General features: G+C 40.6%; 1 protein-coding gene across 1 annotated transcript; it reads right to left on the bottom strand.

Annotated features, from left to right (window-relative positions):
- Nucleotides 1-1,981: 1,981 nt before the first annotated feature.
- NELFA (negative elongation factor complex member A) lies at nt 1,982-25,982 on the bottom strand. Its single transcript, XM_069014619.1, has 11 exons — nt 25,236-25,982; nt 17,944-18,115; nt 16,655-16,816; nt 15,654-15,743; nt 13,726-13,856; nt 13,486-13,555; nt 12,571-12,659; nt 11,320-11,431; nt 8,874-9,130; nt 7,778-7,877; nt 1,982-6,283 (listed from the first exon to the last, which is right to left on the bottom strand). Exons 1-11 carry the CDS (start codon nt 25,485-25,487, stop codon nt 6,099-6,101), a joined length of 1,620 nt encoding a protein of 539 aa, XP_068870720.1. The 5' UTR covers nt 25,488-25,982; the 3' UTR covers nt 1,982-6,098.
- Nucleotides 25,983-26,643: the final 661 nt, after the last annotated feature.

The following is a 26,643-nucleotide window of genomic DNA, read 5'->3' as shown; positions in this document are numbered from 1 at the left end:
ATGGACCAGTGTGTCTTGGGTGTCAGTTCTGAGGATGGACGTCAAACCCAGCAGGGTGCTTTAGGCAGAACAAGTGCAGGGAGCCTTGCCTCTGCTGTTGGTGCCTGCAGCATTTGGGACAGGGAAGGAGGAAACACCTTCCACTGAGGCACAGCTTGGGTACCCCCAGCCAGCAGCTCTGGCTCAATGCAGATAATCACAAAATTTTAGCACAAGATCAGCTTGCCTTGACAACTCTCCTATGTGAGGAAACAGCCAAGAAAAAAAAAAACAATTTTTATTGAAAGATGAAAAGGAAAAAGGAGACTATGGACTTCAGTGACACCAAATGATGGGGCAGGCACTAGAGCCAAGCTTACATGCTAGTGAGGAGTTCAATCAACCATTCAGAGAAACCAATTGCTTTCTGTTTCCAAAAAATTTCTACCAGGAAGGAATAAGTATATTTTAATACCGAATGCTACACAGGAACCACATTCTGAGAGCCAAATAAAGGAACCTCCCCAAATTCCTCAGGCAAAGGTCACAGAATCCCAGAACATTTTCAGTTGGAAGGGACCTTAAAGATCATCCAATTCCAACTCCCCTGCCATGGGCAGGAACACCTTCCACTAGACCAAATTGCTCCAAGCCCCATCCAACCTGGCCTCAAGCAATTCCAGGGATGGTACAATGCAAGTCTCTTGAAACACAGCAGGTTCTGGAAATAAAGTCACCCCATTTACTTTAGAACAACTGGGTTTTGCTTCTTGCCTCATTTTCCTTTTCCTGCTCTCAGGAGAGCCTGTACACACACACACCTGCATGGCAGGGAGAGGAATGGAGTCCAAGATGCTCAAGCTCTGTCTAAAGGCACTCAGAATATAGGACAGCACCTGACATGGGTTTGTCCAGGTCTGGAAGAGGTCAGTGTTTAGTCCATTAGTCATTAGTCTTAAGGGTTAGCACTAGGGCAGCATCCTAAACTTTACATCCCCTACACCCTTGTATCAGCTAAGCCTCTCCAAAGTGTCCAGTGGCACAGATTGCTAGAAACAGATGGGTCTGATTCTGCCCAGGCCAGTCTCAGCACGCAGGTGAACTGGCACATCCCTGTTTATGTGGAGTGCATCAGGGTCTGGGCACCAGGAAATCTCAGAGAGCAAGTGCCCTATGAAATAGCAAATGAAGTGTGCATCTCAGCCTCTCCCAAAGCTTTTGTCCCAGGCATTCTACGAGAGCAGCTGACCTGGAACAGAATTCCCTTCCTGACTATTTGATAAGGTCAACCTGACACAGAAAACAAAAACTTCAGACTATGTCTGGCACCACCCCAGCACAGGCATGTGGAACAGAGCCATTTCACACAGCTGCACATAAGGAAATTGGGATAAGGCCAGCAACACATCTCCACATAACACTGTAAGACAAACCTTCCTGCTTATCACAGAACCAGACCCTAGGAACAGTACATGAGCATGAAAACAATTTCTAAACACCCACAACAAACCCCACCCAAAAAACCACCAATCCCAAACCAAAACACACCCACCTTCTGCTGCACTCAAACTGCAAGAAGCCACCATTGCTCCAATTCAGATAAAGGCAGTGCTGTAGAACAACAGGGTTTATTCCACACTTCCACACCCCATCCACAGAACCTGTGCATGGCAGATCCTCCTCATACCATCAGATCTCAGCTGTGGCTCGAGTGCTTCCGCACGTGCACACCCACACACTGCACCCAGGGCTCACCAGCTTTCAGTGAACCCACCCAGAGAGCAGGAGCAGGTATTTCAGTAAATCTACTCAAAAATACCCTAAACCAGCAAAACCAGCACTTGTCAGCTTTGAAATGCCAACTCGGAAATGTACCTAGAGAAACAATGCCACAAATATGAAAAAATACACATTATCAGGCAATTTGGTCTCAGGCTGGTGGTACAACAACTTAACTGTTAGTACAATGAACAACTCGATTATTAATAAGAGTATCAGTCCATTTCCTTAGAAAATCTAAATTTTTTATTATACATACTGTATTACACTGAAAATACGTACCCAAAGACAGAATATTTTGAATTTACATCTGTACAAAAAAACCCAACCAAACAAAAACCAATAGAAAACATACGGGCTATGCTATAGATGTGACATTTTACAAAATGACAGTTTTTGTTAAAGGCACCAGATTCCCAGAGGGCTCTGGCTTAACATTTCTTAGTCTTTTTTTTTCCAGTCAGATCTTACAATGAAAACGTGATTCACTCAAACCGTGTCATGTCAGTCTCAAGATTCTTTTATCTAGACAAGTGGTCTGCACTTTGACACAACTTAGTGAGAGAAGTGACCAATTCCACATAAAGATGTCAAGCAACTACCAAAGGCTCCTCCCCACTGCATCCAGCATCCTATGGTATTGAACTGAAAGATTAAATGGCAAAGCCACCACTGAAAAATCAGGTTAACCACAAAATACCAGCCCAATACTAGAGTGTTAACTGTACTAAGCCTAGACTGTTTTGTATGGAGATAACTACAAAGCATTAGAGTAGCAAAAGAACGAACAGAAAGATGGAATCTGTGATCAGAACTCTTGCTCAGCACCCTTGTTGGGCTCCCTTTCTTAATTACACTCATTGCACTCTTTCTGGTCCTCACAGCACACACAAAAGAAAATGGAGCCTTCAGAAACCCAGCACTTCACTATAGGGCAAGTTGTTGAAGAAGCCTGGGTAAGATGAATGTGCTCTTTCTCCCCTGAAAACAAAGTTTGGACAGCAAAGGGGAAACACAAGCTGCTTTCATTGCTTCTTTCTCCAGTATTTCATACTCAAATCAAAGAAGCTAATTCATATCATGCCTAGGCTTGCACAGACAGGGGCTTCTCTACAAGCAAGGGCAAGAGAGACGGGGACATCCTCCTTGATGAGGTGCAGTTCAAGCCCAAAGTTCTAAAGTTTGGGCTTGCTATTTCCTAAAACTTCATGCTTGGATAAAGGGATGAGGAAAGGACAAAACCAAAGCTTTAAGAAAACTCTGAATTACTTCTCTGGTCAAATCAGTACACCTGCAAGTCACTCTAGAGTAACAAAATGTTTTTGTTTAACCTTACAGCACACACTGAGCCTCACTGAATAGCTTCACATCCACATGACTGAGTATTCAAGACAAAAAATGTCAAGTTCCAGGGCCAGATTTTGTTTTGTATGTAACAATTCCAATATATTGGAATTTCAATATTGAAACTGCCCTTTCTGATTTGTCTGGCATCATTCCTACTTTCAGAACACAGATTTGATGATTTCATTTGCTGAACCAAAGAACTCCATGTAGTTTTACTTCTTACTGTATCATTTTAACAATGTTGCAGAAACTTCCCTTTCTTTAGGCATTTAAGAAACACTTTCTAGATACACAGATCAAGTTGAAGTAATGCTCTGGTATTGAGGGTCATAGAGTGACTTTAAAAAATAATTTACTTTTGCAGTGTTAAATTGTCTCATCCTAACAAGTCAACGGAATTAAAAATATACTACAGCTCTATTTAAAATGTCTATTTATTGCATATGACTGACTTTAGACAAAAAGGCCTGGAGACCAACTGCATTATGCAGCAATTACAAATAGCAGCATGGTTAAGCTTCCTACATACTACTGCACTCAAATGACTCCACTGCATTCTAGAAGGGCTTCTTAAGAGCAGAGGGACAGCTATTTCCACCCTACAGCACAGGACTGAAATGCAGACTTTTGTGGACCCAGAAAGTTTAGTGAGGGACCACCATTAATCTCAAGCAAGCCAAAAGAGCCACCACACAGCAGCTCCTGACCACGACTGAACTGCACAGGTCTTGCATCAACAGTTTACAATGACAGAACACGCCCCTCAAGCCAGCCAATTTTCTAAATGCTCCTTAACAACTGTATCTGATACTTGTAGCTCATCTAGCAAGCACAAACAATTGAGACAGAAGTATCATACATGTTTACAGAAAACTGGTCATCACAAGGAAACTTTAAGACCTGAACGCAGACAACAAAAGGAATGTCACTTTTCTTTAAACCTTTCTTCTAAAAGATGAATACTTTCATATCCTATTGTTAGCCCTCACTGTGTAACACTCTAAAATCAAATAAGTTATAACCATAACACATTCTACTGAACTCCTAAAAACTAAAACTCACTACCCATCCTCACTTGTCAAGCTGTTTTCTAGCTGTTTATAAAGAAAAGTTGCAACCAAAATTACAATCTATGTTTCTGAAATGGGTAATTCTGGGGAGGACAGCCCCAATGTGACAGTAATATGTAACTTTCACACTAAAACATGCACAACACTCTGTAATGGCAGCAGTTACTATCAAATAACCTGCCCATTACAGAGCTAGAACATTCTGTATATTTGCTTAAATAAAGTTAAGAAATCTACACTTTTGGTCATATCTTAAAACACTGCAGAATACAGGGTTGTTTTTTTTTTTAATAATATTTATATTTGCCCTGTCCTGTTGGGTAGTTTGATTGAAAAACTAAGGTTAAAATTCAATAAAAATTCCCCAATAAAAAAAAGAATCTAATCAAACATCTAAATGTCTTTATTAGTATACAAGTGTACTAGGGGATTTGGTCTGCTTTCTTTTCAGAAAAAAGAAACAAACAAAAAAAAAGGAAGCCTCATTTCGTCCTAGAAGTTGCACTTCAACATGAACCTTTAAGTCAGCCAAGGTACCTCCTCAACACATCACCACTCTGCTACTCATCTTTGTATTTCTTCCTTCTAAGCAGCATTCCCAACCAAGCACAGCTCCACACTCAAGTACTGGCAGAAACCAGACACTGAACTGAAGACTCCTTCAAATGATGAAGCCAAGTCTCCCAAGAAGGAATCCTGACTTATGTACATAAATCCTCTCAGTAAATGCCAGCTTTGTTTGTACTACTAAAGCCAGATTACACCAGTGGTATGAACAGAGTTATAAAGAAAAATGTGCTTCTACTAGCAGAGGACAAGTACAAGGCATATTTATACACCAGTATAATTGTGGCCACATTAGCAATTATACTGCTAAAACTATACTGGTAAGAACCACAGCTACAGTCATTCAAAACTTTTTGGGTCAGGGCTCGGCAATCAAACACATTATGACTGCTCAACCAAACATACATTAACAGCGCCTCAAGACAACAGAACTACTACTTCTCAGATACATGTCCAACCATTTCTAGGGCCATTTTTAAATTGAGCTCCCATTGGTCTTGTGATGTAGTTGTTTCCCTTCCTCCAGGTAAGTTACGCTGGGCAAAGGGCTTGCTATGCAAGAGCCATAGACCAGCTTCTACCCCAAGACTCCTATGGCAAGAAACTGTCACTTCAGGAGCGACAAGCCACCATTACTTTTATGATTTTGATGGGTTTTTTCTTCAGAAAGTTATGATAGATGGAAACTGAGTATCTCAAATAATGCCAAATATAGATTAACTCATGCTGGGCATGTACACTGACAATATAGCGAGTTAACAAAGCTGCTCAATCTCATCCTATGACCCAAGCATAAATAAGCTAAACATACAGTGGGTACCTTTAGGCACTGACATCTACCATCTGCAATAGTTATACTGCAGCTGAAATACAAAATTATGAAGCACCGATCTGTGGTGCTTCAGACATCCATTCTTATGATAGAACTCATGTTGCCAAAGAAAATGTTTTTACAATAAAGATCTGTGCCCTCAGTTAACAGCAAACCGTGAATGACTGTGCAGTAGTCTTCTCTTCTTGTACTTAGAAGTAAACTGCTCTCATCTGTAACCTTTCAGACGTGATCTCCTTTTTCAGCATCTTGAACTGTAGGAAAACAAAAACACACCGACAACTTCCCCCCCTCAAGATCATCTTTCCCTCTCCCAAGATTAATAAAAAAAAAAACCAAACAAAAAGTGAGTTTGACACCATCATCTTCTGTGTTCACTGAGCTCAGTTTGGTTGCAGAGCACAGCTTCTACTCTGGAGGGTAATAAGACATGTACACATGAATGCCATTTTGTACAGTTGACATACTCTATGAGCTGGTTGACTCTAAGCTTGATTTGGTCCAGTCTGCTGCTGCTGCATCTCTTAGGAAACATTAGTTATAGGTTTGTACTTCTTGAATCTGGTCCATTCACCAGTAGCATAGTTCATTTCAAAGACTGTGTCAACCAACATAGTGGTGCTGCCCGTGCCATCTGCCTTTGGTAAATCTTCTGTATGTTCACTAAGTTTAATTTGGATGATGTCACCTTGCTCTTGGCAAGGATTCTCTGCAGAAACAAGGAGAGAAACATGTTATACATTTCAACAAAGTATTAAACAAGGTAGGCGTTTTTATGCTTAGAAAAATAAACCCAAAAATCACAAATAACAACCTCAGACCCAAAGCTGAGTAAAGCACATAGCCCAAGATCTTCTCTGCATCCACACTCCTGAGACCATGCTTTAAAGATAACAAAACCAGACCCCAAAAGATGAAGCTCAAGGCTAAAGTAATTGGAAGAACAATAAAAGAGGTAGTAAAGCCACCAGTGTCATTTCTGTCTGCCTCAGAGTCAGAAGAGAAGCTTATATTTAAAAGGGAGTTAGTAAACTTGAACTACCACTTCCTTTACTTGGGATACATTTTGTAGTTAAATGCCTCAACAGTTTTTAGCTGTTAAAGAAGCCCAAAGAGCTTCATTGAAACCACAAGTCCCAGACTCAGTTCCATGCCAGTAGAAGTATTAAATGTTACACTTCAAGGTACTGATATTCAAGAATATCAGTTGGCAGTTATTCATCCAACCTTCAGAAGGTGCTGACATTATTACTGAAGGAATTTATATTAATATGTACTTTACTATATATGTGTATGTGAATCTGTATCACACACACACATCCAAAATAGTATTTTACCTTGTGTTAGAAAAAGCTGTCCATGTAGATATTAAAGTACAGTCCCCTACTGCAATTTGAAGTAGCATCTAGTACTAAAAGCACGGTCATTAATGCAAGATGTACTAAACTTAAAGCTCAGGGATCACCACAGTAACTCTGCTCTGGTCATCCTCACTAGTGTATTGTGTTAATCCAAATGCATGAACCACATTTAGGCTGCAGGACTCTGGTGATAAGAGCCCCAAATACCAAATTAGAAATCAGAGCTAGTGCAGATGATGGGAGTTCACTTAAGGACTCTTTAGCCCCTTCTCATCTTACATCTGATAATCTTCTAGGTGAAACAGCTTTGGTCTATCAAGGGCAATACATAACAGGATCTGGCTATGAGACAGCTTATCTCCCCACGATTCACAGTACCAGTAGTTATCTAAAGTCTCTGAGATAACAGCTGCCAGTTTCTAAAGCAAGGAATTAGCAAAGAGGTTCTGTACTACCCGACTTGTACATAAACTTGCCACTAAAGAATTTACATTCATTGGTCCTCTAGGCAGAGCCGTAGTACTCAACCAGTCTGTTCACTGCTGACCAGCTGCCTTGTTTCTCTTCAACCCTAAGCCATGATTCTACAATGAGTTCAGTTATATTGTGGTCAGCAGCTGCTCCGACAGACCAGATGACTTACTGGAAATGGACCCTAAAGACCCATTTCCAGGTAGTTAGAACTATAATCCATATTATGTAGAATCCAGAGTAAAGCAAAAAGAGTCCAGCACTTACAGACAAAGCTAAAGCAAAGCACTCTCACATGCACATTTAGAAATGCTAGGCTGTATTTCAGATTTGTGTATTCAGAAGTAAGCTAAATTAGTATCAATACATGCCTCTGGATCCTGCCATGAATCCAAGTATAAGAGCCTTTTCTGGCCTTGTAACTTTGTTTGCAGTCTTGAACATTTCCTGTGCAGCATACATTTGCTCCCTCTGTAACAGATACAACAAATGTCAATTCCAGTGGAGAAAAACTCTGCCAACAGGGACCACATTAATACTCACAGATGGGCATAAAAGAATAAGGTGAAAGTTTGTAGGACCTACAAAAAGTTAACAAAAAAGGCATCTTAATTTCAAGGCTTCCCCTCTGTAATACTTACACCTAACATTCACAGCAGTGACAACTGAATTCTGAAAGTCAAAAAAAAAAAAACAAACTCCACCTTCAAATAGGTACAGAAACACATGAGAGGCTTAATGTTTATGTTATCAACTTTGTCCCCTTCATAACATTAGGAAAAAAAGAAAAGAATCCAATGCTTTCTCTACAGTCCAACAAACCCAGGCTCGCAATAATCTCAGAGGATTTTTTTTCCTTTAATAAATGCAGTAGAGATACTGAGATCACCCAGCTTGTTAAAGTTCAGATCTTGCAACCCAGGCTTACAGATGTGCTTAGCAAAGTCTTCAGATCACCTGCATCTTGAATTGAACTTCAAGCATGCACATAATACATACCAAAGTACCAGGAATAAGAAGCTTCAGCATATATCCCCACTCTCAGGCTTTGGAAAATGTGTAATGGGGGGATGAGGTGGATCAGAAATAAAACCTTTTACCTTAAAATAGTCTATTGACATATTTTCTCCTACTACAGCAATGTTAGGACAATTTTAAGCAATTTATATTATGTGCAATTGGCTGGGCAACTTCTGCTGGAAATACACTTTTCTCCCAAAATTCTTTCTAAAGAGCAACACACGTAACAAATGGCATTAAATAATGACATTTTACTGCAACATTAACACTGCACAACTAAAAATCTTGTGATTAACAGCAATACTAAACCACAAAGTGTTTTTGTAATCTTCGGTTATATAAAAGCAGCCTCAACCACTCCATGATCCAAAGGCCAAGAAATGCCAACATAAATGAGATCCAATCCACATCAAAATCATCAGTCAAAAAGAGCCTGTTTTAACTTACCGTAAGAGAGAGGCTTTTCTTCGGTGGTGGCTGTTGCTGAGTTTGGGGGGCCACTTGTGGTGCCTGTGCCGCAGGAGAGATGGCAGGAGGTGTGGTGGGTGTTAGGGGTGAGGTAGGTGTAGCTGCAGGGGGATTAGAGTTACTGTTGTACATGGGTGTTCTTTGTTTGAACTGTGCAGGGAGAGTTGTAGTAGCATTTGGAGCTGCAGGCTCTTCAGTCTGTCTGTTGGTCTGCAAGGCCTCTCGTGCAGAACCAGCTGCAAAAACCAGTCAGGATAATTAAAAACATTAAAATCCACAAAAGGGATTAGCATCACACCAGTGGTCTTTAAAGAAAACTAAAATCTCTGATGATTCATTTTAGCACCACAATTCAATATGCCATCTAAGAGCCATATGCAAAAGTTGAGCTAATGCTCTTTCCACTCAATTATTTTTAGAAATAATTAGATGACAGAGTAACTAGCTGTCCAGCATGGGTTGCACTATATTTACCATGAAATTTGATGTTTAATGGATATGAGATTAATCAAATTGAAACTGCTTTATTTACTTTTTAGCTTATACTGCTGTAACAACTGTACTCTGATCCTACCAGGATTGTTGCTGTACTATCACATAGAAGCAAGTCCAAAAAGATTTCATCAGTTTTTACCTAATGTAGCAGCAGCTTTCAAAGGAAGTGGCAATTAAGTAACAGATATTGAAAATACAAATACACTTCAACAGATGTCAGAATTAAATGTAATCTTCATAAATCACTCATTATTTAAACACTAGCTGCTAGAAGTTTAAACCCCACAACTTTGACAGGGCTTAACTCTGTTCTTTCTCAAAGCTGATCCATTCACCTGCACTAAGGAAGTTATGGTATTCCCACTTGGCTGCAGCTGGAGGCAACTTATGAAATAACAGCAGCTTGACCATGCAAGTTACCATCTGTCCAGTCAGTGGTAATTACCCAGTGGACACTGGTTTTTTGCAGCACTTAGACACAGGCACAGCTGCTTAAGCACCCTTCACAAACCTCCTGAGATTTAAGCTGACCTGTTTACACTGTGTTAGCAGCAGACTAAAGGCAGATATGGATGAGAGCTACACTGACGCCCTTCAGATCAGATTTTAAGAAATGAGACGTCTATGGTTCTCCACCTTGGCACAGGAATGGCAATGGTTTTAGCAATATTGATGTTTTTCAGTAGACATGGAACATTTGAGAGGATAAACATTTGCAACTATTAGTTATTCCTTAATTTTGTACAAGTTTCATTACTGGCTTTATCTCGTCAGAATAACTGACTTTCATAAAGTAATGTCTTAATTATGCAACCTCAGATTATATGAGGCCCAATCTGTGGATATTCTGTGTGCATCTTATATCAAGGAAACAGTTTTATGTTCCTGGTCCATACGAAAAGCTAAATATTCCATACTCTTAAAGAAAAGAATAGAGAATAAAGAATTTTAAACTAGACTTTTCCTGCTGTTGAACACAATGCCAATCTGGAAAACAGTACTATAGTTGCTGACACACTTATGTGTTCTTGGCTGCATTCCTTCTGGAGATGCCAATTTTCTGCCAGAGAGAGATGTGCATGGACCTTCAGAGAGATTCTGAACTGTTTTGAGGCCAAGTGAAATGATTGGGTTTTGCATATGTAATTTTCCATAGTGCCCAAAATGCCACACCTCAGAAGCAAAAGTAAAAATAATGTATTAAACTGAAATGTCGGTTCTCTGTTAACAAACAGATCTGGTAATGAATCTGGTCACACACATCTGTTAGCACAAACTGACACATCCCTTTAAAGACTTCACACTGAACAGGGAAGGAAAAATAAAATCAAGTGGGTTAAAATAAAAGTGTAGGAAATAAGGACTTGTAAAAACTATTTTTTACTACTGGCAATTTTCTAGAATTGAAAATAACGTAGCACTTTTCAAAATATGCAAGAGTCCTGCTATTATCTTTGTTATACAAACGTAAAAGAAAAATGGATGGCTTAATCCCAAACTGTGTGAAAGGTAATATGCATTTTCCTCTAGAAATAAAACTGACTTCTGAGAGCAACTGTTTTGTATGTGCTAGCATGTGTGTGCATGGAATATATACTCCAGACTTATACTGATTACTCTTTGGGGATTATAAAAGCCGGATTTTCCATTACTGTGTAAGAAAAAACAAGTCAGGAAATTATTTTGCTTATTTGACTTAACTAGCAGTCACTCTAAAATTTAGAGCCAACAATTATTTTCTTTACTTAGGTTAAATGACATGTCTGGTTACCCCAAACCCAAAGGCTGGAGTCTTGCAATGGATTTTACATTGCTAAGGTGGAGTTTCACTCGAGTTGAGGGACAGGTTTGTAAATAAAAGAGCAGCCAGACAGTAAAACTGTACAGAGTTGGAGGTATCAGGTCCCAAGAGCAAAGAAGTGGATGTTACCTGGCTGTGTTTCAGAGCTTGGGATGTATGAGGAAGACGGCACCACACTAGGGGTAGCAGGTAAATAACTTGTAGAAGGTAGTGCAGGCTCATTGTTCAACGAGCCAAGTTTCTACAAAACAGAAAAGAAAGTATTAAAGCCACACTGCAAGCATTCATGGGCTGTTTCTGCATTTTACATACAACTTCAACATTAGTTTTACTAAGATACTCCTTTTGGGAACTTAATTGCAGACTCCTCTGTTAGGAGTCCTACCTAACAATCTGTTCAACACTAACTTTCTACTTCAAACATTAGAAATGTGTGCAGATGGCACTCTATGAAGAATTACACTCTAGGATTAAGTGAACGACCAGAGAAAACATGCTCTCCACCATTAGCAGGCAGAACCTGTGTTCATCCATGGGCATAAGGCCTACTAGGATATCACCCACAAGAACACAAAGGCCTCTAGGACTCAGGGAAGCAGAAGGCAGCAGTAACAGCACAGGTAAAAACTCTGTTCCCACTGAAACAGGCAGTCAACACCAACATGACTGATGCCATCCAGGCTGATAAGGCTACAGAAAAAGCCTCATTTTGTATTTAATTATACATGACACTGAGTACACAGCATAAAGACAGCAGCATGATTGAAGATTTCTCTGCCTGATCCAGTCTTGTAAACATAAGGGGGTGAGACAGGAAAGAAGTTTTGGGGGGAATAAGTCTAACAGACAAATAATTTAAGGTAGCCCTACAATATAAAATAGGGACATTCTGTAAAATGTGGAACTCGCTAAAAGAAAGATTCTCTTAGCACTGCAGAAAGAGAGGCAATAACCTTCACTCCTGACTCTGGCCTACCATGATCTGCCTGTATGTTGGCCTTGGGAGTGTCACACATGCCCAACAGACAGTTTCTTACTCAAAACCAAGGGCAGGACATAACATTCTTGTAGAAGCAATGTCCTGACTAACAAAACAAAGCTGCACCACATTTTCTAATATACTGTATCTGAAATAGGAAGAAAAAAGCCTACACACGACTTGCCCTCCCTCTCCCTGACTGAATGACTTCTAGCAACTGGTTTGTTTTTTTGTTGGAGAAAATATAATGGATATTTGAAAAAAATATGTAAAAATTTTTAAATAAAGAGACATGTTTCAACAAGTGAGTAAAATACCATTGCAGTGTTTAAGTGGTTTAGAATAGCACATGTTTTTTTTGACTGGTTGGTTTTTGTTTGATCGATTTTGCTTGGTTTTACCTGTGTAGATACAAGGCCAGCAGCATAATCTGGGGTAGCATTTTCTACTACTGTTTCTTCTTTGGCTTGCTTTTCCACAACTTCCGTATCTATTGCATGAAAATGGAAGTGAGTCCAAAATTTTTCTCTGAAATACTGAATATACTTTTTAAACAAAGGTATAAAACCACATTTCTCAAAGTCTGCTAAAACATGCTTGAAGAGGTATATGCTGAAATAGATACAGTAATCTCCAAACACAGTTTTGTAATGAACCCAATAATGAACTGAACCCCAATGTACACAATACAGTAACTGAGTAATTTGATATTAGGAAGCATGAAAGCCCAAGCAACATTTTAATTGCAATTATGGTTTTGTTCTGAGGTGTTATTTTTTTTTGTAACTAATACAAAAAAGTTGTTTTGGGACAAATATGCTGCACAGTGTGTCTTCTTGATATGGTTAAGAAGGGCACTACCCTGTCACTTGCCTTAGAAGTAGTGTATCAGATACTATTCACTTGCTAAGATCTCTGGGTCAGAATTTTGCAGAGTGCTATAAAGTTTTTCAACATTACTTTCAATTAATTTACTTGGCCATACAGCCAGCAGAAGTGAGGATATCAAAATAACTCAGAAAAATTCCACCAGCAAAGCCAGTCACACCTGTGGGCTGCCCAAAGCACAACTGATTAGTTCAATCCTTTCACATGACTGAGGTATATTACCTAGGCACAAGGCAATATGAGTAGGAGCACTGAGACAAGTGAAAATCCTCCCTTAAAACCTATTTGGGTTAGTTGGTATCATTCCCTTATTTCTTAAAGTTTAGCTCTGGCTAAGCTTTAGCAAATTAAGAACAAAATGGTACTACAAATCTTGATCCTATTTGCGGCTGTACTGATAGCCTTTGTAAGTAGAATGCTGTACCAACCTAATGTCTTTCTTCTTCTCTTTGCTTCACGGCCAGCACCTACCATATCCAGCTCAGAGATATCTAGAAGCTAAAAAGAAAGAGCACATAGAACTTACTAACCATTGCTAAATGTATGTAGTTTATCTCTAAATATCATCCTCAATTTCTTTGCCTTTAATATATTGATTCAAATCAGCAGCAGAAATTCACTTTAGGTGAGGGAAGAGAACTGAGCAGAAAAACAAGGAGTGCACCTACCTTTACTCCTCTTTCTTTGCGCAAAGGTGTTCTTGAAGGAGGAATAGGAGTTCTGTTTCCAGAAGGACTAAATACACTGGGTGCGGAAGTACTCCTGAACGGAGCTTGTTTTGGTATTCCTTTGAGTGGTGCTTAGGGAAGAGCAAAGAAAGCAACAATTGAAATATGTGTTTAATTGGTTATGAAAAATGCTTTAAAAGGAGGTCTTCAGCTCTTCCCCTTCTTAACACACACACTACTTCCCCTTTAAATTAAAGTGTTTATAATGTCGAATTGTCTGTAACACTACATGTCCCTCAAAGGTCAGATTGGGTTTTACCCTTCAAAAAAGGAGTAAGAACCAATCTCTGACCAGTGCTTGCAACCCCATTCTACATGAAGTAATCAAACAGGTGCACTGCTAACAAAATCTACTTTTCCTACACACACAGATGCTTTCCTTACTTGTAAAAAATAAACTCTGAACATGTATCAGTATAGGACATAAATGTTTTGAATCAAATTATTGGCAAAGTTGCCCTTTGAGTTTCACAATCTAGTTACTTGGTAAAACTGTATATAACCAAAATTCTTAGCCAAGCTTCTGCAGGGCTAAGGGCTTGTGATCTACTGCAAAGGTAAGTTACTGCCTCACACAGGGGTTTGAAATTCTACAGCTGCTGTTTGCACAAGGAGGAGGACCCAATTTCGGTCTATAGTGCAAACAGAACACTTGCTCAATACTCAGTAGCATCAGCTACACCTGTAAGCATCTGCTTCCCCCAACTCTATGCTGCTGCCCTTCTACCTCACACTTAATGCTACCACTAAACACAGCAATCTCTTAACTATTAAAAGATTAGGGACACATATACAGCTCTATCAGGTCTTTGAGCCTCCTGACAATCTCGTCATGCCCTGTAAGGTGAAGATAAACACAGAACTTCAGTTTGAGGTTAGAGACTCTGTATCCCTCTACATGTTGTACTGAAAATGTTTTCACCACAGGACAATCCTCTGACCCATGTGACTACATTTCAGCAGAGCAAACCTCACCTAGTCCTCAACTCCTGTTTCTAGAGGCCAACTGGCTCTCAAGGCCAGGTCTAAAAACTGGCTTTAGTAATTCAACAGCTACACAAAATACCAGGAACTAAGAGTCCTCTTCTATAATGGAACAATTTTTAGTTCAAATTACAACTAAACTTTTTGCAATTTTTGCATGAACATGAGGCCAAACTTCAGCCCTCAAGACTACACCTTAAATAGCACTGAGACAAAATACTTCATGGCTTCCAGCCACAAAACCAAGAAATCCCGCAAATGTTCACACTGGTGGCCAGTGACTTAAGAGTATGTAACTAATTTTGAACACTCTTCTCACTCCTTATTTGAAAAATTCAAGCAGTTCAGGAACTTCAACAAACAGCTGAAATGTATTAATACAAAGCTGAAGGATCATTCTACAGGTTTGCCATGTAGAATTCACTGCTCAGCCTTGGCTGCAGAGAACACAGTCCCCTCTTCTTTCTCCCGACAGAATTATACAAATACAAGATAGTTTCAGTCTACTTCACAGCATTTCAAAGAGCACAGCATACTAGTGTGATCCACTCTCCTCTGTTTTGGAGCAACAGGGCTTAGTCAGGAGTTATTCCTGGAGAGATACAAATTAAATTCCTGTCAAAGTCTATAGGCATGATCTAGCTGCATACAGTTTAGAAGCATGGCAGATACACATGCCATTTAAAAAACCCCACACGCTGTTGTTCCTTCTGACAAGACATGTCAGAAATATTTAAGTATCAGGAGAGAGGGAGGCAGAAAGGGAAAAATCCTTTGCTTCAAAAAAGAATTAAGCTTTTGTGAAAAACAGATGGTAATTTTTTTCTTCATCAAGGCCATTTTATCAGGTTTTCTTTCTGAGAACTGATGAAAGTGAGCCATACTTGTTGTATCTATCTTCTTGACCAGTCCCCTGCCTTTGGCATGGAAAGGCACTCCTGCAGTCTTCTTGAGCTGTTGCGCAGTTTCTGTTGCTAAAAGGAAGAAGGGCTTTAGTTATTACAGAACCTCTGCTAAAAATATATAATACATTGCTTCTTATACAAAATGTTACTAATTAATACATAAAGAGATAGGAATAGCAACAAAGAAAGAATTGTATTTTAATTAAAACCCAAGTTGTTTATGTGAAGTAAGCACAGTATTTGAAGAAAATGCAAAATCAATATGACTGTGCAATGGACAAGGTAGCCTAAACTAAAAGAAATTACCAGAACAGGCAATTCACTCAATAGAACTTTAAATAATTTTAAAAAGTTATATGACACATCGTAAAAAGTTACAAATCTTGTATTTAACCAGACCAACTCAAGTTACATGCAAGAAAGCAGCAAGCTGCTCCAACAGAACAGCAGCTGCAGTAAACTATTTTAAGATCACTTAGTTCAACCAGCTACCAATACATACATGTGCACATATGCTGCCTTTTGTTAAGAGAAACCCTCTTGGTTTTTACACCCTATACAACCATACTGAGTGAAAGAAAGCGTTAATTAGAAGCTCTTGCTCCCTGCTCCAAAAGCACAAGCCAAAATAAAACTACGTTCTCATTTTACTTTTGTTTCAGGAACTTCAACCAAAGCTGTCCCTCAGAAGTCCTCCCAACTGACTGTTAAATATACCCATGAGAGGACCTATCTGTGCTTTATAAAGCTACAGCTCTTTGTATGCCTTGAAATCTGAACAGCATTTAAATCAAGATTAGCATTTTAATGCAATCCTGGCTGGAATGACTTGCACCTGCTCTTCCACACGTCAGTCCATCCTCATCCACGAAAGCTCTTGTAACAGAAAATTTTAATGTATATCACCATACTGGAGAATAAGACTGAATATAACTCTTCCTTTCACCATTTAATTTGTACACAGTCTTAATACTACTTACACTTTTGCAAGAGTTCAGCTCTAAGAGTGGCACTTTTAGGTTTCCTTTTCAGCTGGAAATGTTTCACTGGGGGAGTAAGTGGCCCAGCTAGTGTTGTCAAGGCATTTTTGTTTAAGTACTGGCATTCCAACGGCAACATAGCTGAAGTTTCACATTCACTTACTGCATAAAGAGTTAACACAGTATGAGTATTAGCACCTCTTCGACAGCTAATGACAAAACATTTTACAACTGGACTGTACAGGTGGTTTTAAATTTTAGACTACTTGTATAAACACCAAGAGTAATTTAGTTCCAATTATTACACAATATATAACCAGTTATTAGTATGTTTGTTTTTCATATTAGCTTCATAAAAGCTTCTGTTTTAATTATACCTAGTCAAATTATAGGTATCTTGAATATGCCAATATTGTCAAAGAAAGATAAAAATTATTGAATTCTCAGATTCCTTAAAAACTATACATGAAAACCAAACTACTGAATGAAAATTCAAATCACAAGTGTGGACAGACAAATGATCATTTGTGTATAGGAAGAAAACAAACTGTTACCACCTCCAAGTCATTTAATTATTGTTCTGCTGCAATCCCAGCCCTGAGATCATGTCTGTCCATGGATGCCCGAGGGCTTTTTCTAGACAATGTGCTAAAATAAACCCAGTGAAGTAGGAGTAGTTTTGCATCATCATTTACTGTTTGAAGCAGCAACTGTGCAAGTGCCTGACCCTGTATTTTTAGCTGCTGGGCAATCTCTATCTACTTGACCATCAGCAGCACAGCTCTTCCTGAGATCAGTCTCCCTCCAGCACCTATCACCTGCTGCCCAGACACTTCCAGCAGAGGCAGCCCCTGCCCAGGACAGTGGTGGTGTTTACACACATACACACACACGAGGCTGTCCACACAAGACAGAACTTGCTGCATCCTTGGTACCACAAAAGTGAGAAGAGCAACATAGAAAAAACCTCTACTGATTAAGATGCAGCACAGCCTGCCTCTCAGACTAATGAATCCACACCAACTTTTGTGCCGCCCTTCACACTCCGGGCAATAACTGACATTAAGTTCTGATGATATGTGAAAAGATAATTTAAAAAGCTACTGTTCCTCAAATACCAGTTCCCAGTCCAGTAACATGCAAGTCATGAACTGTGGTAGCTCAGAGACAAGACAGTGCTTGTTCTGGTACCTCTACTGTTAAGATAGCAAGGCTGCCTGTGAAATGACAGGTTATTCCTGAAAAAAGGCACCACATTCCTGCCATTTTCACCAACAGAAAAGGCTTACCTTTCTCTCTAAGCTCTCCTAAAATATCTTGAACATTGGGATTCTGTTCTTCAAGATCAAGGTTAAGGGAGCCAGTATCTGGAAAGGATTTTAAAATATCAGCTACCATTAAGACCCAGGGGTCTGAATCCAAGGTAGCGAGCTGGATAATTTCAGTCAGTGCCCCTTTCATCTAACAAAAAAAGAAAAAGAAAATGAACCAATTGGAAACAGTTTTAAACAGGTTATACTTGGATTTATTTTAAAAAGACACAAACATGCACAATGTTTTACTACTGGGGGAGGGAAGAGGGAGACTGTTTCCACAAAGTTATACATTAACTCTAGAACCAAGCAAAAAATGAACCAAGGTAATTTTTTTATACTGCTTTCAGTCAATCTAACCCAAGTTTGTTTTGAGCTTTTGGCAGCTCAAAGCTTTGTTTAGCACTGGGCATTTTTACTAAAAGCAACAGCCAAATTTTTACATTACTGTCTCCTTATATTCTACACTCATACTCCCTGTGGACTCACACCTTCTATTCAGTGATAGGACTATGCAACTTAGAACAGGCACCTAAATGAAGATGTGCCCCTTGCCAGCCTACAGCATAATTAAGCAGACAGATTATATCTGCATCATAATTAAGTCTTCAAAATATTACTTAAGCTTAAGCCAAAATAACCTAATCAATACTGTACTGTTTGACAAAAATCAGGTATTACAGAAGTAAACACAGCCCTCTAACATGCCACAAGTAACAAGAGTTTTCATCTACCCAAAGCTTCTACAGTCAGAAAAAAAGTTATTTTTCTATTTGGAAAAATGCAGAATAATGCATGAAATGAATTTCAAAAGTTTCATTGTAACAGTATTTTTTAAAATTACTAACCAACATATCTGTTGGCATTATGTAATGAAAACCAAGGTGACTGCAGTCAGGGGTTTACACAGTGAATCTCTTAAATTAGTTGTTTACTTCATTTACAAGTTTAAATCCCCAAGGACTGAACAGTTGCTTTTTTTCTAAGTAAATTTTCATGTAAGCAAGAACAGCATTAGCTTCATAGAACTAAGATGTCTGAGATATTCTGTGTGTCTAACATGCCACAAAACACAATAGTAAAATTACACAAAGTAGTTTGCCATACTCTATCTGCATTGTATTAATGCTGAAAAATGTACAAGCAAGTATAAGGAAATACATGAATTTTGATTTTTCACAACCCATTGTGGCACAAATAGCTTAGTTACAGTCATCATGTTTCTGAACATGGGAAGACAAGCAAGAGACTCATCTTTGCCTTTATGCTGCATTTCTTTCCCTTTATTTAAAGCACTCATATTAAAAGGTTTAATAAAATAACCTTACTCTATGCATACAACTCTAAATAAAAGAAATAAAAGTTTAATTTCTGCTCCCCATTTCTCTCCCATCTACTTTTAAAGCTGAGAGGCAAACAAACATTGACATTTCTCAAGTCCTTTCATCCACATGTTATTGCCCTCTCATTTTGGAAGGGTTTACAAGTCCACTACAGAGCCAGTTTGTCCTTTACCCCCTGCAAGTTTTAGGGCTCACACATTATGTGCCAGTGAAACAAACTGCATCAGTCCATCTGACCCAAAATGAGCATCTCTCTAGCTTTAAGCTCTACCAGCTCCTTGGTGTGACTGACTGCAGTCACACGAACACCAGAACCACAAAGAGGAGAGCAGGAAGAAGACACTACACGAGCCAGTTCCCATCTTCAGCAGTGCCATTGATTTGCTTTAGATTAAACTGAGCACATAACCAGGACCACACACTGTTTAATGTGCTGTCAAATTTAACCAACGCTTACCCAGCGGAAAGAATCGATTTCTGAGGTTCTAGTCTTTGCTGTTCTCCATTGCTCATTTCTTCCTCAGTAAACATAACCCCACCAGAACCTCCACACACTTGTCAATCTCTCTATTCTAACCCTAAACTCCTTAACAAAGTAATTTCTACAGTGGAAGAGAATGACTGTGAACCCTATCAAAGCCAAGTCTTTTGTTCTCTTATCTATCCTTAAGGAATCAAGGTACTGATTGACACTAAACACCTGGAAACCTAAAACATCCTAGAAGAGCTGATGAATTCATAGCTTTTACAAGCTTTTCTATGGACACTACTAATGCAGGTAAGTGTACAGAATATAATTTCCTTCATCAAAGCAAAGTCAGGCAATAGCTAGAGGAAAAATGTCTCTTACATCCTCACAATTTACTCTTCATATCTATTTCACAAAATTCTTATTTGTACCAAAAATTCACAGAGCTACATGCCTATACTATTTAAGTTCCTGTACAGCTTTTGTCTGGGCACGTTGCATCCTCACAGCTCTTAGGGCTAAAGTTCAGGCAGCCTATTTATGCCACGACCCACTGCTTTACAGGCCTTTGGTTCCTTCAAGAAAGGAGCTAAGAAACAATTTGTTTGCCTAGCACTCAGCAAATAACATTATCACAAGGCCTCATGACAGAAAGAACATGGTGGAAGAACAGTCACTATCACACATAGGGAAGCAAAGCACATTAACAAGTACTGTGAGCTAACCAGAGACCTTGCCTGAATATGGCTTTGCATTTAACAAGCCTGGATTCAAGTTTGACTCGGGTTTGTCTTCAAATGGCAATTTAAACACATGTTCCCACTTCACTGTTCAACTGGCAGCTGAAAAGAAACATTTCATTTATGGCTTGAGAATGCATGAAATGCAACTCAACAGGGAATTCTACATGCAGTTTTCCTGTTACTTTACAGGGCACAGCCATAATCCCAAGCTCTTAATTGTCTAAGATTGCAACACTGGGTCAGTAAGACTCCCACCAGCTCCAACCAGCATCTTGTTAAGCATGAATGTCAAGATCTGATGTAATATGTTCCAGTGTCTTTCTCATCTAAAACTTAAGATCCTTAAGTATTTTTCTCAGCCTGCTAGCACATAAGAAAAAGCACAGGCCACAACTAGAAACATCTAGCAAGTAGGGCTCAGGCAGGATGGGAAGAGTCTGGGGCCAAAGGGAGATTATAATGGTTGTGCGGGAAGGACAAACAGGACTGTGGGGACGTATTAAAAAAAGGAAGTGTTACTGGGAACACGCAACATGACAGGTCTAAGATAACTACTTGCAAAGAATTCCCATTTATTTGCTTTATAGTCTGCCTAAATTAATATGTGTGACAATACTTTTAGACAACTGCATCAACAGTTGGCTAATAAACCAAATGAAGCTTTAATCTTTCAGAGCTATAGAAGAGATGATATTTAATAGGTATCCACATTATCATTATAGAGCATTTTCATTAAACTAAAAGCACTGGATTGAAAACACAGTATTAATATTTACACAATACAAACCCAGGATGGGTCAATACCACTATTGTATGTGGTTTGCATTTTAATCATGAAAAAGAGCTGAAGTGGTCAAGAGAAATATTGGATTAAAATATACTACTTTTACATCACAGAATAATTGTGAACTTTAAGCGCAGGCCAGAAAGGTGCACAACAGCCTTTGTGTTCTCAATACAGAGGAAAATGCAAGTGTCAAGTCCCCTCTTACTCCTTTGTACCCATACTCCACAATTCCCACTTCTATGCATAGATGACTCCTGGTGCACACAAACCAGTACAAAGAACCAGTTTTGATTTCTGCTCTCTTGCAGCTACTGTAATAAACAGGCAAGTCCCTGCTGGGACAGGGATCTTCCTCTCAAGATAATTCAGAGAGCACAGAAGCACAGTCCTTGCTCCAGACTTGGTTGTAACATCTCAGTCTAACCCTGAACAAATAAATTAAACATTGGCATAAAAAGAAAGCTTGCACTTGTCATTGTGAATCAGGTTAACAAGAACATCATATGCAAAATAAACAGAAAAAACCGTTCTGCCAAATTCATAACTGAAACTCTGGTCAGCACTACGCTGAACTTTAGGCATCATTTCACATAAGTGCAATTATCTAGAAAAAATTTAGCAGATGAAAAGCCGTAAGATTCAAGAGTTTGCAAGTTCTGCCCAGAGAATTACAGTGGGAAAGGAATTTTTGGTAACTGCCTACAAAACACAAAATTAAAATGAGAGCCAATTATTCTTATTAGTCAGCAGGAACAAACACGTAGTAATGAGGTTCACAGCATGATAAAAAATTAGATTTTTACTTTTCCCACAAGAGTATTATGAGGATTAAGTCACTTATATCTATATAATATTTGGAGTTTTGAATGAAAACATATGCAAATTGAAAGATATTACATATGAGGATAAAACCACTTAAGTGAAGGACTGAGCTTTCAAGAGAACTCATTGAAGATTCACTTGTCTAGACTGAAGCTTTCATAGAGATTTAGAAAGGACCAGGAGCAATTAAATCCCTTCTAAACCAAATACCACCAGTTTCCTTGATTCCCACACTGCTTTTTACTCAAATGTCTGCTCCCAAACGGCTTCCATGTTATTCTAAGCCTTCATGAAAATGCTACTATACAGAAAACAGAAAAAAAATATTTTGAAGAGAAAATAACTCAGTTGAATCTGTTATCTAGAGAGGGGACTATCTTTTAACATGCAACATATCCTATAGCTGCTATCTAGATTCCCAAAGCTTTACAAAGCTGATGCAATGTATTTTCCAATACAATTAAAGCTTCCAAATGCCAGCTCGGTGCTTCTCGCACATGATCAATACAGACTGGCACACGGCATGGGAAAGACATCTGACTTTCCAAAGAGACTAATTAAGCACTTCCATAGTTAAGTTTAATAATTTTCAGGCATGGGAGTGATTTCCAAAGGACAAATTCACTTCCAGGCAGCTACAGGTACTCTGTCCTGGCAGGAAGGCACCACCCCCAGCATCCCCCAACACAGAAGCAGAGGCTGCTACAGAGACGTGCACAGCACAGCCATTCTGGACACAGACATATTTATCTGTTTTCTGGATATTGTGTGCAAGATACTCCATGCCAATTAAAATATTGAAACTCTTGACAGTAACTTAGGTGACAAATCTGCCCAAATAGAACTATCTTAGCCAACTAACCACAAATTATGAGCATCTGATAAGACAACAGCCCTTTCTGTCAGCAATTTGACTACATCAGCTATTTTTACCATCTATAGAAGCAAGTCTATAATGATAATAGTAGGCCTACTAGCAATGCTAAGGGCTTCTGCCTCAGGAGTTTTTCTATTTTTAACCTTTTTTTTAAGGTGCTCCTCACAGTTTAAGGGGAAAAAAAAAAATCTCATGTTCCTGAAATAATTAAAGATGCTAAGGGTAGATTTCAATCAAGCATCATCAGTTTACAATGAAAGATTAAACTTACGATTGAATTCATGAACTCTACTAAACTGAAAAATCCCAAAATAATCTGTTACAGCCGTAACAAGAGCTTTACATTTGGAACACAACTGATAACTTTAAGGATACACTAAAAGGCACACTGACTGACTTGCTTTTCTCTACATACAGTTTATCTCCACGGTTAACAAAAGCACAGATCCAGGAAAGCTTCTGGCTGCCATCTTTCTTGGGTTTGGTTTGAAACATTTTTACCCACCCAGTGAACACTCTTGAAGCATTTTAACAAATTATTTCAGTTCGCTTAAATGCTGCTCCTTCTAAGAGTTACCATGAGTGCTATTTATGAAAGTCCCTGAGCTTTTTGAAGCTCTTTTCAATCTAAAAACACCACTGATTTTTCTAAACACTGCAATACTAATTTCTTCCAGGCTACTTGGATTTTCACACTAAGTTCAGAAGAATTCTGCAAACTCAACAAGTTCACATGAGCTTCCATCCTCCTTTCTGGCCTTGAATATTTCATTTATCCAAAACATGACCCCATTTATCACACACAAGGATGACAGCTTGTTCACTGGACAGGCACTAAACATGAATATCATGTTTTAAAAATTAGCATAAACGTGCTGAACAAGTTGAGGTTTTTTTAAGTGACACCAGTGTAACACAGTGAAGAATCATACAGATGCATGTGGCAAGACAAACACTGACATATACTAAATTATTGCTTAAAGGTGATGCTTGCCCATTTTCAGACTAGAACTGCACAAAAGCTGAGCATACAATAATCCAAGTTACATACCACACCCTGCCAGGTATATATGTATATTAAACCTAAGCAGCAGCTGTGTCTTAGCCAAGAAAGAAACTGGTGAAAGCACAGCTGAGGATACTCTACACAGGAAGGTGAAATCTAACTACACACCACTTCCATGATTGTTACCAGGAAACACTACTTTACATGATGGAAGTAGGAGAGGAATTCCTCCAGTCTGGCTGAAGAAATATAAGATTTCCAAACATTCTCCAGCTATTGCCCCAAACATCTGTAGCTGCCTACTGGTAAGAATAAACCAGGTACAGATGAGGTATGGTCCAGGGCCAAATGAAAAAGCTTGCAGAGCCAGCTCAGACTCGAGCCGGCCACTTTATTAGCTGGGGTAGGACAGCAGAGGAAAGCACCAGCTGTTCCCAGAAAGGTAAAGAAAGGCAAACAAAAAGCATAGCAATTTTCCTCACTCAAGACCTGACTGCAGGAGGGTGGGGAAAAGCACTGCTCAGTGCAGACCCCAGATCTTCCACTCCCAAAGTTTCAGCACTTGCTGCTGTCCTTCCTAAAGCCGAGATGCTCGACTTGTGACACCTACACAGCTGACAGTACTAAGGAAGGAGTGGAGGAAACCGAGCACACACGACCGCTCCTGAAGGATCCTGCCTCTGTCTTAGCCGTTGATCAACCACTGCCTCAGAAAAGCCCTCTTCCGAAAAGGCACCCAAAACACAGCCCTACAACGAGTCCTTGTGGGCCACACAATGGGTTTCACGTCCAAACTGCTTACAAAAGGCCAGTGCCAACCAGGGAATCCCCGAAGAGCAGGAAGAGGAGGAGCAGCGGCAAAGCTCCCACTCCACTCACTCCCTTATCACGGGGAATCTCGGCGCTTTTCCTCACACCGAGGACCGAGTCCTCCTAGTTGGAAGACTTTCTTTCCTTAATCCTCCCTGTCCAAGGAAGGCTGCGAGGGAGAGGTGGGGACCAGCCCCATCACACGCCCCTGGCCTGAGGGTCTGCGGCCGCTCGGCTTCGCCCCGCGAGCAGCTCGGGGTCCCCCCTCCCTGCAGCCTCCGTGTGGAAAGAAAAGGGCGGGGGAGGTGGTGCTGGCACTGCCTCCCCTTCTCCCCTCACGCCATCTCCGACCTCTCTCCCTCACACACACACGCGTACCCCGCTTCGCTGCGACTCCCCACCGGCTCTCACCTCATCCACCGCCCGGCGGGGCAGGTGCAGCATCCCTAGGAGCAGCTTGAGCTTCACGGCCGACGAAAGGCCGTGGAAACAGAGGCGGATGTTGTCGATGACCGAGGCCGTGAGCAGTGAGGCAATGCTCGGCGGCGCCCACAGCTCGTCCGTGGAGCCCAGTTTGTTGTGCAGCCACAGGCCGGTGTCGCTTTCCCGCATCGACGCCATCTTGGGAGCGGGGCGAAAAAAGAGGGGATTCTCGACGGGCATTTTATGAAGGCACCTAAAGGGAGGAAGGGAGGGGGTGAGGACCCCTGCGGGTCGCCGTCTTGTTCGTAAGCCAAAATGGCGGCGCCCAATGAGGTTGTGCTTGGGAAGGCGGAGGCTCCGCCGTAACCTAAAATGGCGGCGCCCAGGAGGCGAACTGTAGTAAGACGCTTCTCATCTCTCAGCCAAATGCAAAATGGCTCCCGTCACAGCTTTTCATCCGTATTGTAAGATGGCGCCGCCTCACTGTAGAGAAGCTCCTCTGTTAGCCCCCACTCATTGTCCGTCACAGTCCGCCCTGACTCCTTCTGGGCAGAAGTGGGAGGAGAACCGCGAGCGGGCCGCCGAGCCGCGGCGGGGCTGGGAGGCAGGGCTTCCTCCCCGCGGTGGGTGGGTCCCCTCGCCTCCCGGCGCAGCGCCTGGCGGAGCACCACGTCTCCTTCCCTCACAGCCCCCATGACCCCTAGGGCGGGTCACCCTTTCTCTCCGCGCCCCTCCCGTCCCGCCGCGGCCGGGCCGTGTTCCCGCCCTGGCGCCAATGCCCCCTTTAAATGCTTTCGGCCATGGCCGCGCCTCCCTGGGGAGCTGCCCGCCCAGAGCAGCTCGGGCGAGGCGGGGAGCCCCGGCCGAGGTGCTGCCTCTGATAGGGGCCGAGTGTCTCCTCCATGATTTTTCCCGGAGATTGGTGTGTTTAGTGCTTCAGCCGTGTAGGAGATTACCTCGGTGTCCGTAGCACAGGGAGTAGGCACTCAGCAACCCGCAGCGCATAGATTTGTGTTTCCTAGCGATTCGGCTCTTTGTTATTTAACTATGAAAAATTAATCAATTGCCTCAATCGCGGAAGATTCAGCAGGTTTTCAAGTGCAGCATAAACGGTTCATTTTAGCGCGTCTCTGGTTGAAATTAAAGTACAGGAGTTCTAGGGGTGCGGAGCAAATTCTGTTGGTCTCTTTCTCCTAAGTTTTTGAATGAAAACGTTTTCTTTACAACATTCCGCCTTTAAAAGACGTTGTTTACAACCTGATTTCTCGGTGAGAACAGACCAATTGTTGCCCAGGTGTTTTATATTTCCTCAATATGGAATCACAGAATCCTTTTGGCTGGAAAAGACCTCCAAGATCATCGAGTCCAGACATCGACTCAGCACTGCCAAGGCCAC

Source organism: Aphelocoma coerulescens, chromosome 4 (assembly GCF_041296385.1).
Source record: "Aphelocoma coerulescens isolate FSJ_1873_10779 chromosome 4, UR_Acoe_1.0, whole genome shotgun sequence".
Classification (NCBI taxonomy): domain Eukaryota; kingdom Metazoa; phylum Chordata; class Aves; order Passeriformes; family Corvidae; genus Aphelocoma; species Aphelocoma coerulescens.
The sequence above is the reverse complement of the archived record's forward strand: the minus strand, read 5'-3'. Positions and strand labels throughout refer to the sequence as shown.

Coding starts and splice junctions, on each gene's coding strand:
- NELFA (XM_069014619.1), bottom strand. CDS start 25,487: ATGCCCGTCGAGAATCCCCTCTTTTTTCGCCCCGCTCCCAAGATGGCG. Junction 9,131..11,319: donor AAGCTCTGAAACACAGCCAG/GTAACATCCACT, acceptor TGGTTTTTGCAG/CTGGTTCTGCACGAGAGGCC. Junction 6,284..7,777: donor ATTCATGGCAGGATCCAGAG/GCATGTATTGAT, acceptor TTGTTTCTGCAG/AGAATCCTTGCCAAGAGCAA.